This window comes from Ranitomeya variabilis, chromosome 1, assembly GCF_051348905.1.
Source record: "Ranitomeya variabilis isolate aRanVar5 chromosome 1, aRanVar5.hap1, whole genome shotgun sequence".
Lineage (NCBI taxonomy): Eukaryota > Metazoa > Chordata > Amphibia > Anura > Dendrobatidae > Ranitomeya > Ranitomeya variabilis.
Genome location: NC_135232.1, coordinates 78022310 through 78038326, shown reverse-complemented (window position 1 = coordinate 78038326; position 16017 = coordinate 78022310). Strand labels below are relative to the sequence as shown.

Here is a 16017-nt window from a genome sequence, read left to right as displayed (position 1 = left end):
ACAGTTCTGGAAGAACATTCTTTGGACAGATGAAACTAAGATCAACCTCTACCAGAATGATGGAAAGAGAAAAGTATAGCGAAGGCGTGGTACAGCTCATGATCCAAAGCATACCACATCATCTGTAAAACACGGCGGAGGCAGTGTGATGGTTGGGCATGCATGGCTGCCAGTGGCACTGGGTCACTAGTGTTTATTGATGATGTGACACAGGACAGAAGCAGCTGAATGAATTCTGAGGTATTCAGAGACATACTGTGTGCTCAGATCCAGCCAAATGCAGCCAAACTGATTGGTCGTCGTTTCATACTACAGATGGACAATGACCCAAAACATAAAGCCAAAGCAACCCAGGAGTTTATTAAAGCAAAGAAGTGGAATATTTTTGAATGACCAAGTCAGTCACCTGATCTCAACCCAATGGAGCATGCATTTCACTCGTTAAAGACTAAACTTCAGACAGAAAGACCCACAAATAAACAGCAACTGAAAACCACCGTAGTGAAGGCCTGGCAGAGCATCAAAAAGGAGGAAACACAGCGTCTGGTGATGTCCATGAGTTCAAGACTTAAGGCAGTCATTTCCAACAAAGGGTTTTCAACCAAGTACTAGAAATGAACATTTTATTTAAAATTATTGAATCTGTCCAATTACTTTTAGTCCTTTTAAAAACAGGGTCGCACATGTTAAGGTGCTGAAACTCCTAAACCCTTCATCCAATTTTAATGTGGATACCCTTAAATGAAAGCTGAAAGTCTGAACTTCAACTGCATCTGAATTGTTTTGTTTAAAATTCATTGTGGTAATGTCTATAACAAAAATTAGAAAAATGTTGTCTTTGTCCAAATATATATGGACCTAACTGTATATACATATCAAATGTCAATATAGTTATAAATAAGGTGCAAGTGCCATAAGTATAACAGAACAACAAACAATTAAGACAAGATACCCCAAGATATCCCTTGAGGGTATATGTCCACGGGCCGTATTACATCCGGAATAGCTGCGGATTGAATGCTGCGTAGAGCCGCAGCGTTCAATGCACAGTGTCCAGATGTTACAGCATAGTGGAGGGGATTTTATGAAATTCCGTCTCTACTATGCGTACGAACACGCACCCGGCGGCCCTGCGTTTCTGGACATGCGGCGCGTCTTTTTAGAACAGCATGTACATTTACCTTGCAGCGACGCCGCGCCACCGCAAGGTAAAACTTAGGGCCCTATGTGTGGGGTGCAATGATTCCGGATGTGTGCAATGAACACATCCGGGAATCATCGCGTCTACAGAGGGGGGCGGAGCGAGTTTTCCGCTCCGTCCAAAGCGCCTGCCATCCTGAACGTGGACACATACCTTTAGATAGCAGAGACACAAGTGAAGCACAATGTCACATGATTCAGACCAAAGGTCCTATAGATGCTGTCAAAATACAAGTAATACATGACAAAGAGTCAAATAAAGCAATGCATATTTACCTCAAATCTCTGGTACCAAAAATACCAGGATGGCCAGCCAACACAGAACAATGAACCTCAGAAATCACTCTACTAGTCCATCTATCAAGAACAAACAATTTCCCCACTGGACAGCGGTCAGGTTTGTCAGCCTGAAATTCCTGAAGAACCCGTCGTAAATCAGGGGAAATGGCAGAAAGGACCACCCCTTCTTTCAGAATGCCGACTGGTTCAAGGACCTCAGGAGAATCAGGCAAAAAACTCCTAGAGAGGGCATCAGCCTTAATATTCTTAGAACCCGGAGGATACGAGACCACGAAATCAAAACGGGAAAAAAAACAAGGACCATCGAGCCTGTCTAGGATTCAGCCGCCTGGCAGACTCGAGGTAAATCAAATTTTTATGATCGGTCAAGACCACAATTCGGTGCTTAGCTCCCTCGAGCCAATGTCGCCACTCCTCAAACGCCCACTTCATAGCCAACAACTCCCGATTGCCGACATCATAATTGCATTCAGCGGGCGAAAACTTACGGGAAAAGAAGGCACACGGTTTCATCAAGGAAGCAACAGGATCCCTCTGAGACAAAACGGCCCCTGCCCCAATCTCAGAAGCGTCAACCTCAACCTGAAACGGAAGAGAAACATCTGGTTGACGCAACACCGGGGTAGAAGTAAATCGGCGTTTAAGCTCCTGAAAGGCAGAGACAGCCGCAGAGGACCAATTCGTCACATCAGCGCCTTTCTTCGTCAAATCGGTCAAGGGTTTAACCACACTGGAGAAGTTAGCAATGAAACGGCGATAAAAATTAGCAAAGCCCAAAAATTTCTGAAGGCTCTTCACAGATGTGGGTTGAATCCAATCATGAATGGCCTGAACCTTAACCGGATCCATCTCTATAGATGAGGGAGAAAAAATAAAGCCCAAAAAAGAAACCTTCTGCACTCCAAAGAGACACTTAGACCCCTTCACAAACAAAGCATTATCACGAAGGATCTGAAATACCATCCTGACCTGTTTCACATGAGACTCCCAATCATCGGAAAAAATTAAAATGTCATCCAAATATACAATCATGAATTTATCAAGATAAGTCCGGAAGATATCGTGCATGAAGGACTGAAAAACAGATGGAGCATTAGAGAGCCCGAATGGCATCACAAGGTATTCAAAATGGCCTTCGGGCGTATTAAACGCAGTTTTCCATTCATCACCCTGCTTAATACGAACAAGATTATATGCCCCCCGAAGGTCAATCTTAGTAAACCAACTAGCCCCCTTAATCCTAGCAAACAAATCGGAAAGCAGAGGTAAAGGGTATTGAAACTTGACCGTGATCTTATTCAAGAGGCGATAATCATTACAGGGTCTCAAGGAGCCATCCTTCTCAGCAACAAAAAAAAAATCCTGCTCCCAACGGCGAAGAAGATGGCCGAATATGTCCTTTCTCCAAAGACTCCTTAACATAACTCCGCATGGCGGTATGTTCAGGCACAGACAGGTTGAAAAGTCGGCCCTTAGGAAACTTACAGCCTGGAATCAAGTCAATCGCGCAATCACAGTCCCTACGGTGGAAGTGAACTGGACTTGGGTTCATCGAATACATCCTGAAAATCAGACAAAAACTCTGGAATTTCAGAAGTGGAGGAAGAGGAGATTGACATCAAAGGAACATCATTATGAACCCCCTGACATCCCCAACTAGTCACAGACATAGACTTCCAATCCAACACAGGATTATGTGCCTGCAACCACGGAAAACCCAGCACGATAGCATCATGTAAATTATGCAACACCAGAAATCGACAATCTTCCTGATGGGCTGGCGCCATGCACATGGTCACCTGTGTCCAGAACTGGGGCTTATTTTTAGCCAAAGGTGTAGCATCAATGCCCCTTAAAGGAATAGGGTTCTGCAAAGACTGCAAGGGAAAACCACAACGCCTGGCAAACTCAAAGTCCATTAAGTTCAAGGCGGTGCCTGAATCCACAAACGCCATGACAGAAAATGATGATAATGAGCAGATCAAGGACACAGATAATAAAAATTTAGGTTGTACAGTACTGATGGTAAATGAACTAGCGATCCTCTTTGTACGCCTAGGGCAGACTGAAATAACATGAGAAGCATCGCCACAATAAAAACACAACCTATTCTGATGTCTGAATCCCTGTTGTTCTGTTCTAGACAGAATCCTATCACACTGCATTGACTCAGGCATCTGCTCTGAGGACAACGCCACAGCGCGCACAGTTCTGCGCTCCCGCAAACGCCGATCAATCTGAATGGCCAGAGACATAGAATCACTCAGACCGAAAGGCGTGAGAAACCCCACCATAACATCTTTAACAGATTCAGAAAGACCCTTTCTGAAAATTGCCGCCAAAGCATCATCATTCCATTTAGTCAACACAGACCATTTTCTACATTTCTGACAATACAATTCTGCCGCTTCTTGACCCTGAGACAGGACCAACAAGGTCTTCTCCGCTTGATCCACAGAATTTGGTTCATCATATAATAATCCTAAAACCTGAAAAAAGGCGTCTACATTAAGCAAGGCCAGATTCCCAGATTCCAGGGAAAATGCCCAATCCTGAGGATCACCACGCAGCAGGTAGATGACAATTTTAACCCGCTGAATGGAATCACCAGAGGATCGAGGTCTCAGAGCAAAAAACAGTTTACAGTTGTTTTTAAAATTCAAAAATTTGGACCTGTCCCCAAAAAACAAATCAGGAGTAGGAATCTTAGGCTCTAAAACTGGAGTCTGAACAATATAATCAGAAATACCCTGTACCCTAGCAGCAAGCTGGTCTACACGAGAAGCTAATCCCTGAACATCCATGCTAGCACAAGACTCCTCAGCCACCCAGAGAAAAAGAGGGCAGAAAAGACAAAGCAGGCTACAAAAAAAAAATGGCTCTTTCTTCCCTTCTTCTGAGATGCATTTAACTCATTGTTGGCCAGTTGTACTGTTATGATCCGGTGACCTTGGAGCCTCATGAGACTTTCTCAGGAGTAGGTGGAACCTGTACTGACCGCAAACCCTAAACTGTCACTGCAACTAGAAGTAGCCGTGGGGTGTACCTAACACATCCTAGACACCTCGACACAGCCGGAGGACTAAATACCTCTATAGATGGAAATGGGAATTCTATCTTGCCTCAGAGCAGAACCCCAAAGGATAGGCAGCCCCCCCCAATTATTGACTGTGAGTATTAGAGGAAAGACACACGCAGGCAGAAATCAGGATTTAGCAAAAGAGGCCACGCTAGCTAAATAGGAAAGGATAGGACTGAATACTAAGCGGCCAGTATTAAAACCCTAAAAATATCCACAGCAGATAATACAAAAATTCCACCATCTAACTAAAGACATGGAATGTATATCTGCATCTCCTGAGGATCCAACTTGACTGAAATATCCAAACACAGTCTAAGCTGGACAAGAAAAAACATTGAATAGTACTGAATTGTAAAGCACACAGCATGTGTGCTGTAGAAACAAAACCAGACACATCTTTGCTGATTTGGCAGCAGGGCAGAAGGAACCAGACAGAGATGCAAAACCTCCAAGAACAATGGACAACTGGCAAGGGCTAATGAATCCTGCACACCTAAATATCCCAGTCAGAGCTGCAATCAGCAGGGACACCTGCCCAGGATTGCAACCCTGGGACAACTGCATTACTATCAACAACCACCGGAGGGAACCCAAGAGCAGAATTCACAACACCCACCACACCCGACGCACGTTTCGCTCTGGGAGCTGGAAGCAAAACGTGCATATCCGCAGCGTTTTTTTCCGAGCAGAAACACTGCAGATCCGCAAGTGATTTACAGTACAATGTAAATCAATGGAAAAAAAAATGCTGTGCTAATGAAGCGGAAAATTCCGCATGGAAAACGCTGGGGATTAAAAGAAGGAGCATGTCATTTATTTGTGCGGATCTGCCGCGTTTTTGTACCCATTTCATTATAGAAATCCGCAGCCGTAAAAATGCATGAAGTCCGCACAAAATCTGCCTAAAAAAGCGCATCAAATCCGCACCTGCGTTTTCTGCCAAGAGATGCAGAATCCGCACAAAAAATTCCAGAGGTAAATCCGCAACGTGTGCACATAGTCCAAGAGTTCTGCCTCCTACAGACCAGTTAGATGCTCCTAATCAGTTCGTTACCTGCATTAAAGGAAGCTGTCTTACAGAGTCACCTTTATAAAAGACTCCTGTCCACAGACTCAATTAATCAGTTAGACAGGATTAGAGATGGGCGGACCCCTGGATGTTCATGTCCGTGCAGCAAACGCTGCTTCTGATCGGTGGTAAAATCATTATCATTGGTCAGACAGCCCTGGTTCCCATGCTGTCAAATGACAGCATGAGCCCGCAGCTGTAATCGGAGGTATAAATTTTGCCTCCAGTCACTGACGTCGGCAAATCGGACTACTGCTCCCATCAGCCTACGTCTGTTGCTGCTAATAACAGTGACAGCTGGAGCGGCTGATATGAGTATTCATCAGCCTGCGCTCTAAATAAATAATTTTAAAAAACAGTTTGGGTTCCCGTGTATTTAACTGACAGCTGGGGGCTGCAACCCTCAGCTGTTAGCGTTAGCAAGGCTGCTTATCAAGAAGAGAGGGCTCCCCACGCTGTTTGTTTTAAATTATTTTAAAAAATAATTTTAATAAACAAAATGGGATCCTCCCTTTTTCCTAAAGTTCAGCCAAACGGAATGCTGAAAACAAGGCCCCGATTCACCATTCCTGCTTCTCCACTTTTCTGGAGTAATTTGCACCTTCACACGTTCAGTATTTGGTCAGTATTTTACATCAGTATTTATAAGCCAAAACCAGGAGGGGAACAATCAGAGGAAAAGTATAATAGCACCACGTCACCACTTCTGGATTTATCACCCACTCCTGGTTTTCAGATTTTCAGCTCATTCATTTCAATGAGAATTGTGAAAGAGGGTTATCCTCAAAACACAAGTTAGGATAGGGGGATAACTTGGGTCCCTTGGAGGTCTAACTGCTAGGTCTCAGGAATCCCAAAAATGGGTCTTTGTAGCCACGTCTTGAATGTAGTGTAAGTGCACAGACTGGGTGATCCAATACTGGAACACCCTTAGGATTGGATTATCTTCAAAGAACCCAAAGGAGTGCGCAAAGTGGAGAACCCCTTTAATGACCTATAAGACTGTAAAAAAAAAAACATGACTGGTGAGGATGTGACCTAACATTGTGAGGATTTAGGGTAAGGGATAATCTGCTGATCACTGAAGACTTCTAGGACCCCCAGTCATCCTGAGCATAAGGTTCTACAGCCGCATCTGAAATGGAGTGGAGGTGCGGGAGCTTGTACTGTGTTGTATTTATTTTGGGATTGTAGGAGAAATCTGAGTGCTGGACTTGGCAGTGCCATTAACAAGGAGCATAGCCGACGCCAAACATGTGCACTTCCACTCTATTCATGATGGGCTGCAGAGCCTGCAACTGGGTTTCAGAGCCCTGATCTCAGGTTGACTTAGGGTCCCAGTGGTCAGACCCCTAGAAATCAACAAGTTATCACCTATCCTGTAGATAAGGAATTATAGTACATGTTTGTTTTGTTTTTTGTATTTTTTTTTTGAGGAAGAGAATAAAGATTTAAAGGGAGTCTGGCAGCTTGTTTTCGTTGCATAATTTGGTCGCAGAAGAAATTTCTGAAAGTAGATTATATGGTATAATTCAGCTTTTATCTACACAGAACATGAGCTCCATGCATCAGCTTCTTAATACAGCATACCAGGAAGTCTAAAGGACCTTTTACCAGAGAGAAAGTGAAACCAAAGTACAAGAAGTATATGCATTACATTCAACTAAGTATATAACAGTAACAACATCACCATCTACTGTCAGAAAAGTGTAAACTCCTCCTGCACACAAATATGTCTGTGTCTGTTGCATATCTGCCAACAGTTTTTGCTATATAATCTGAGAGAAGCAGGAAGTAGGGGCTGAGACCATGATTCCAGCAATATGTAGCAGTGCTCAAATCCTGAGCTCTGTATAACCCCGCCCACAACACTGATTGGCATCTTACCTGTGCATAAGAAGAAAATCTAATCCATGTTGGGGACAGAAGTTAACTAGGAGGCTCGGGACACTCCATCCTGCAGTGATAATCTCCTGCTGATAAAATACTGATTGAATTGAAATTGCAAAACACAGCCTAATTATTGATGCATTGCTGGAATCAGAATCTCCGCCCCTACATTATGCTGCTCTCACAATGCAGCGCAAAAACCTGTGGACAGATATCTCCTGAATGCCGTTCTCCGTCATCTGTATTATCCTTGAACTATATGGTATAGGGTACGGGTATGCAGAACTGCCATAATCGTAAATACAAGAAAACCGACAGCAGAATGGCAAGTGCTGAACATGTTTGTGTTACAGAGCGCCAAGTCCGTATTTAATGTTCGGCCGTTTGAAATCTTAGAACTTTAACCCGAGGCTATTGGTTAGAAACGTATTTGGAAGGGTCCATTACTCTGTAATAGCCTCTATGGGCAGCCGACGTCCAGATAAATCCACCGCTACTGTCAGGCAGTAAAGGCATACTTCAATTATTGCATGGCACTGAAAAATACAGATCAGTGCCTAATATATCAAGATAAAGATAGTTTGGAGCCGTCCCAAATAAAACCGGTTGGCTGCGACATTTCCATCATAGACCGGCGGGGGAGAATTATTGTTGATTAGAACAACAAGGGTCTTCTTCCTCGTAAAAGCCATCGGAGCAGAATTTGTCTCTCTTGTGACCGAAGTGACTTTGACAACTGCTGCTCCTGTCATTCCACAGCGCATGCTGGGAGTTGTGATTTCACAGCAACTTTCCATGAGCTCAGTATATATAAACATCCAAGAGGTGGTCTCTCACAGCAGACCCTCCTTCCAGGATCTAGAGTGTAGAGTTACCGCAAAGACATTGAAAGTGGCATGGGATGGTAATGCCCACTATTGAAGAGAATGCTCTGACTTTTGGGATTTCCAATCGATATGATGATACTTTTATGATACTCTGTCAAGTGACATTTATGCTATATGTGTCTATGCACATCCACCCAGTGGTTGAGATGTGAATTACAGCATGTCAAAGATTTTTGCTAGGCTGTGTCCTGCTTTTGGGTTGTGTTTGTATTTTGAGAGATTTTAGTGGTTAAAGGGAATTTTTGTTAACTCATCTGAGAGCGAGATAAAGTGTAGGGGTAGAGACCCTGATTCCAGGGATGTATCACTTACTGGGCTGCTAGTTATAGGTTTCATAAAACGACTGATCTGATGCAGATCTAGCAGTTCTCTGAATGCTGAGCTCTGTATGACCCCGCCCACACCACTGATTGGCCGCTTTCTTCCTATGCAGAGTGTACACAAAAAGCTGCCAATCAGTGGTGTGGGCGGGGTTATACACAGCTCATGAATATGGAGGACTACATGGCAGCAGGGTTACTAGTCCTCTACTAATAATCTCCTGCTGATAAAGCAGTGATGTTATCAATACCACAGGAAGTAGCCCAGTAAGTGATACATCTCTAAAATCAGGATCTCTGTCTCTGCATCATGCTGCTCTTCAATTAGGTGACAAGAACCTGGATTTTAGCCAAAGTCTTGGAGTGCTAGGGGTGGAAACATCTGTGGTATTAGTACAATAAGTCATAGTTAACTTTATATTCTTATATATTAGGTAACGCAGAATAAACACCTGCTGGGACTTTTCATAGTAAAACAGGTCACAAAGCTCTCCCAAGTGCCCCATTTATATATTCCCCATTAACGTGAGCACTCCGCAAACTGTGACTTTAATGTACGACATTCATCATTCATGTTGGCTGATCACAGCTAAAAATGTTATAGTTCTTTACATGGACCACTAATTTTGATGCCACGTAAAATATACAGAAACGAGATTTAAATCCACACATTCCCATAAGCCCGATCATAAACCATCCATCATTTGTTATTGCCATACATTCAGCCATAAAATGTGCACATGCAGCCAAAGTTGTTGATTTGTGTAAGGAATTCTACTGTCTGTCACACAAAAGATACAAAGCCGCTGCTGTCATAAACGGGAGCAATAGCAAACTCTGAGATTGGAGGCATAGGAGCAAAAAACGTACTAATAATTATAGAAAAAGAGACACAAATCCATATTTTAGATTTATATTTTTAAAGGAACACTCCAGCAATTTTTTTTGATTGCTCCCCCCTCCATTAGCCATCAATAATGTGTTACAGACTAGTGTTCATTATAAAGTTCACCATTGCTGTCTTCTACTGTTTCCAGCGCTGCTGCGCTCCTCTCCTGCGTCATGTGACCACAGCTCTCACTTGCCGTTTCTTCCTTTCCGGAAGCCTTTACATGTCTTCTTTCTTAGTCGCATAGACTTACATTGAGGAAGTGATTTCTGGTCCACACAGAAGACGTTGGGTCGTCCGGCTGGTCAAGGTTGTGGTTCCATGATGCAGTAGATCGGCGTAGCGCTAGAAACGGCAGAAGAAGGTGATGAGTAATTAATCACATCTTCTACACACATTAATAAGGAGGGAGCACTAAAAACTACTGGAGTCCTCCTTTAAAGTGTAATTATCATTTCAAGATAAGATGTATTGTGTGCAGAGCCACCATCAAGATTCCGAGACCCTGCACCATCAAACAGAAGGAGGGTCCCTATTACTGATTTAGAAGTGGTTGGGGACAGTGGCTTAAAGGAACAATGATGAAGATCCCTTTCTTTATTTGTCTTTATTACCATTTCATGATGGTAATAACCTACGAGCACGTTTGTCTCCTATTAGTATCGACAGTACAGGAGAAATTAGCATAAATTATTGGGTAAAGTCATTGTCATCTTCCTCCAGCTTGTGTTCGACACCCGGCTTAGGCCATGTTCCCATGTGTGTTATTTCCTCTGCTTTTTTTTGTCTTGGGGGGGTCTACACAAAAATTTGCAATAATCTATTCTGATTATTTTGTTATGTTTATTCTTTGCTTCGCTTTCCCCCAATCTCAGTCACATGTGCTTTTGGTGCAGGTTTGAAGCATCTTTTTTTTGTGTGTTTTTTTTCTGTTTTTTTTTTTTGTGCAGAAACGCTGGGATTCTGTGCTTAAAAATGCAATTACGCTTTTTTTTTTAACATGTATTTTTTTTTAGAAGCCTGCCTATCAATTTATGCTGTGAGTTTTCACAGCGGATTTAACCTCTGAAATGCGAAGGCTGAAACTTTCTGTAAATCAACAGCGTTTTTGCGATCCCACGATTTGGTGTAGATTCTTATTCCGCGTGTCTTACTGATGTGAATCTTACCTGTCATTTCCATCGATGTTCGCACCCTTGAGATGACTCTTCCTGCTGGCTTATTTCCACAGAGACAATTGTCCTTCAGGAGGTTGGAGCAGGGAAAGAAATGTGCTGCTAAACTTTTAATTTTATTTTAGATATGTTGGAGCCCTTAAAACATGCTATAAGTTTCTGAAAACACTGCACCAGGGCCCTGATCGCCTGCATGAGCGCCTGCACAGTTGTATATTATGGACCCATAGACAATCCACTCAATGAGGACCCTAGATCCCGAACATCTACAATTTAAAGGGATCCAAACAGAAAAAAATTTAGTTGCAGAGTAAATATGATTTGTACTTTTTTTTTTATTGGGGCAGGTGGGAAACAGTAGGTAACAGTGGCTTTTATGTGTAGAGGGGAGAAAATTATAATTAAAAATAATAAAAAAAATGCCTGTGTTGGTCTATGTATGGTGGGAGGAAATATTAGTTGACAAAAGAAAAATAGAAAAAAATGTATAAGTTCCTGAAGCTGCTGCCTGTACATATTCTGAAAGCAGCTTCAAGAGGTCACCTCAAACTCCTTCACATATTGCATGGAGATCTGAGGGATCCGAACACTTCTGTCTCTATGGTGTAGGTGTTCAGAAGCAGCAGCAGCAGCATGGGGGACATTACACAGTAGTACTAAGCTATGTAACTGTGAATCCAGCTCTGGAGAGATAACAGTAAATGAACCTGTGCCTCTCCCTGCTTTATTCGGCAGGTGTAATCTGATACCTCAGTGAGCTGACAGTCTTTTTTTGTTTTAAAAAAGATGGATTTTAGCTGTTTTTCAGCGTGACCTGTGGGTTCAGGGGGAGGTAGATGGGAAAAGAGGTTTCTTGTAAGTGGAGAAATAAGCATACTTATGTGCTAAGATATATAAGACAGCTTCTTATATTCGCTCATACAATTGGTTTACACGAAGTTTGTTGAAACAACAGTAACCATTTAAAACTATAATAGGTTGATAAAGACTCCAAATCAGAAGCCACAATCATACAATATCGAAATGAAACTGAAAAGAAATGGATATAGGGCAGCGTGATGGCTCAGTGGTTAGCACTGCAGCATTGAAGCTCTGGGGTCCTGGGTTCAAATCCCACCAAGGCCAACAGCTGTTCTCCCAGTGTGGGTTTCCTCTGGTTTCCTTCCACGCTCCTAAGACACACTGATAGGGTTTTAGATTGTGAACCCCAATGGGGACAGTGCCGATAATTTCTGGAAAATGCTGTGGAATTAATGGGCTATATACCTTACTTTTAGACTATAAGACACCCACTTATTTTCCTACCTAATTTTGTAGGAAAATGAGAGTGCGTCTTATAGTCTGAATGTAGCTTACTTGGGGGGAGCAGCAGTAGAGCAGGGTCACAGGATGCCGGCTTGTCGCTGCAGAAGTGGGGCGATGCTGTGGGCCTTGTGCTGGGAGGAAGGGGCTGTCCCAAAGGTGCGACGTAATAGCCATTGATCTCATGGCGGGGGGCTTTAGGAAAATGTAGAGCAGAGAACTTAAAGGGAACCTGTCACCCCGTTTTTTCGGTATGAGATAAAAATACTGTTAAATAGGGCCTGAGCTGTGCATTGCAATAGTGTAGTTTGTGGACCCCGATTCCCCACCTATGCTGCCGAAATACGTTACCAAAGTAGTTGTTTTCGCCTGTCAATCAGGCTGGTCTGGTCAAAAGGGCGTGGTGTCTTCCCCCAGATTTTGCTTAGTTTTCTGTTGGTGGCGTAGTGGTGTGCGCATGCCCAAGGTCCCGAATCCTCTGCCAGGGGATTGAAAAGATCGCGATGTTCGTTATTTCATCGGTGATCGGTGGGCGCGGCCATCTTCCTTTGGCCAGCAGAGCGCCGCTTCTGCGCACGCGCGGCCAAAGGAAGTTGGCCGCGCCCACCGATCACCAATGAAATAACGAACATCGCGCTCTTTTCAATCCCCTGGCAGAGGATTCGGGACCTTGGGCATGCGCACACCACTACGCCACCAATGGAAAACTAAGCAAAATCTGGGGGAAGACACCACGCCCTTTTGACCAGACCAGCCTGATTGACAGGCGAAAACGACTACTTTGGTAACGTATTTCGGCAGCATAGGTGGGGAATCGGGGTCCACAAACTACACTATTGTAATGCACAGCTCAGGCCCTATTTAACAGTATTTTTATCTCATACCGAAAAAACGGGGTGACAGGTTCCCTTTAATCTGCGGATGCGCTGCCTTCGGCACCATTTTCCTGAAGCCCACTACCGTGAAATCTGTGTGCTTTACACCGCCGGCACAGCCCCCTCCTCCCAGCCCAAGGCCCGCCGCAGCGTCCCACTCCTGCCACCGCTGGCTACCTGTAGCGGCGACCCTGCCTCCTATGACCTCGCTCCACCGCAGCCAACCCTCGGTAAGCTAAATATATTTTAGGTAACCTCCACTTTCACATTAAAAATTCTTTCTTTTCCTATTTTCCTCCTTTAAATTTGGGATGTGTCTTATGGTCCGGTGCGTCTTATGGTCCGAAAAATACGGTAAGTGAGTAAAATAAATGAAAACAAATAAGTCAGACAGGATTCTAAAATGCAAGCCAGTACGACCATGTGCCCAATATGCCAGATTTAAGAGCCAAAGGTAAAATGTCTGACAACCTTTACGGATTTTAAAATATCGTTAGAGGAATCAAATACTGGAATGCATGTGAGAAAGAATGGAACAAGAAGTATCGGAAAATCGAAGTGAAAGCCAGTATTTGAGAATTTGATGCTGGCATGACAGCCAGGTAAAAATAAAATTAAATGGCAACTAGAATTGATGCTGTAGGAATGAAACTGTATCATTAATCAACTGAGAGATGAGATTCTATTATGAACCCAGAGGGATCAGGTGTATATCGGGCTGAAAATCATAGATATTGTACCTGCACCAGTAAAATGGAGGTTGATTACAGGCTGTAATCTCTCCAGAAAAGAGGAGCTGTCACCAGGTAAAAACTTATTAGTTTTTGTTCCGATTTTATTCTTGCTTCTCCCCTGAGAATTACGTTTTTTGTTGTTCTAAAATTCACCATACGGTTCCAGAGATATGGGCCTTTTTATTTAGTGCTTTATTTTCATGGGCTTTACTAAGAAGGCGTGGCTCACAGGGTAATATTGTAAAGAAGCCTAAAGACACGCCTCTAGAGAATCTGGTGGGCCACGCCCTCTTTAGAATGACCATAAGAATCAGTACTAAATAAAAAGGCTCATATCTCTAGAACCTTAAGGTGGATTAAAGAAAAACAAAAAACAGCATACTCAGGGGAGCATCAGGAGTAAGATACAAACCTAAACTGACCACTCCTGACATGGTGACAGGTCCTCCTTTAAGAGGTCCTTCTATAAGAAATCTGTGTCATGCTGCCCTTCTATTATTGCTAATGAAAATCAATAAGAAATTCATAAAGTGCCTTTAAAATTCCTTAACACAAAGACATAAATCCCCAAATGCTTTATCACTATCCATTCAGTGCTGACATGTGGGTGTCTCCTTCTTGATATGGGAACTGATAACACCCAGTTGTCAATTGATTCATTAACTTCCAGTTGGACTAACTGTGGAATGGCACAATATATTTCTAGGGGGCATCACATGAGCAGAAAGAGTTTGCAGATAAGTTGAATGTTAGAATATGATCCCATTACCAACGTCTGGGGGGGACATTTTGTGGGTGCAAATATTACATACTTTTATATATATATATATATATATATATATATATATATATATATATATATATATATATATATATATATATATATATATTTTATATCTGTAAATTATAAATTGACTTTGACCTTTTTGAAAGTGTAATAGCCAGTGTGATATAATAACGCCAGGTCATCAATAATTATAAGAATGGCCCCTGGCCATCCCCTGCCCCGTCACTTGGGTGCTTTGAAGTCCATTTTATTTCCTACAGATGAAGGTCTCACTATCAGTCAGTCCTTAAAACAGCATTAAGTCTGAATTGTCTGCAATCAATCACAATGAAAAACACCGTTGAAGTCATGGTATATATATATATATATATTTTTTTTTTACTTGCTCCACTGGGCTGAAGTAATCCGGCAATTTATTACTCTCCGTGTGCTGTCACTATGAAGCACGAAAAGCGTTCATATTCCTTTCTGTCACCGGCACACCTTGAAATTGATTTCATCGTGGGCCATTAATACAGGATTTGGATCCCTCTTTTCAAGAGATGGCAAGTGCCAAAACCTACACAAAACGCTGTGTACCTGAAAGGAAATGGGCACCCAGAGCAATTCATTTTTATTTTTTTTTTACTTAAAAGCACTCGCAAGGCACTAAGATGGTGAAACGCAAGTAACAAAAATTTGGATTTTTTGTGACTTGCTTTTTCCCGGTTAGGATAACCCCGCAGTTCACCAGTACTATCCTGGGATGTAGTCGAAACTTACAGCAATCTTTGATCCGTGTCCTGTGCACCGACTATTGGGAAATGAGTCTTCTGGACTTCTGGGACCTAAAATGTCTCTGTTGCATTGGACTCAAGAACTCAGTGTGTTTTCGTGAATTGTCAGTGTGTGGGAATCTGAGATCCGGACGTGTCGTCGTTCTGTTCCTCTAGATGCCGGCGTGTAGTCGTGCTCGGATTCTATATTTTAGTGTCCTCTGATGTCAGGCTCCTCGATTGTTTCCTATGATGAATCGTATCCGGCGATGTGGAGGAACATGGCTGCACCCGCTGTGCTAAAATCCCTTCTTATTTTGTCTTGTAGAGCTGAGGAAATCCAATGACATTACCAGCTGCTTGTCCATAAAGTCCAAATTACAGAAAGAAAATGGCGAGGTAACGTACCAGAGCGATCTTCTCTGTAAATGATTGCAGTTTTGTAACAATGTTCTAAGTCTATCTATCCGACGCCAGCACCGAGCTGTCATTGACCCCCTCAAATTCAGCTGCTCCACACCAACAGAGCAGCTCCTTTTCTTCCAGGCTGCTCTCTTGAAGGGAAGTGACTGCCCATGTCATTCTGATGTACCTCTGGCTACCCGCAGTTAGGCAGCGGGGAGCCGGCTGTCAATTAGCATGATGTTGGCAGTCACGCCTTGTAAACAGAGCAGAGTGGAAGAGAAGCTGCTGCTCTGTCAATATGACATCAGTAGAAGTCGCGGAATTAGCAGGCGGTTAGCAACTACCTC

The 16017-nt window shown here is 43.0% G+C and overlaps 1 protein-coding gene across 1 annotated transcript in view; it reads left to right on the top strand.

Moving 5' to 3' along the window:
- Positions 1–16017, top strand: part of PARP8 (poly(ADP-ribose) polymerase family member 8) — a 377448-nt gene that overhangs the window by 230126 nt on the left and 131305 nt on the right. The window contains exon 5 of the mRNA XM_077285314.1: positions 15594–15664. Within this exon, the coding sequence (XP_077141429.1) occupies positions 15594–15664 (71 nt within the window). The remainder of the gene's footprint in view (positions 1–15593; positions 15665–16017) is intronic.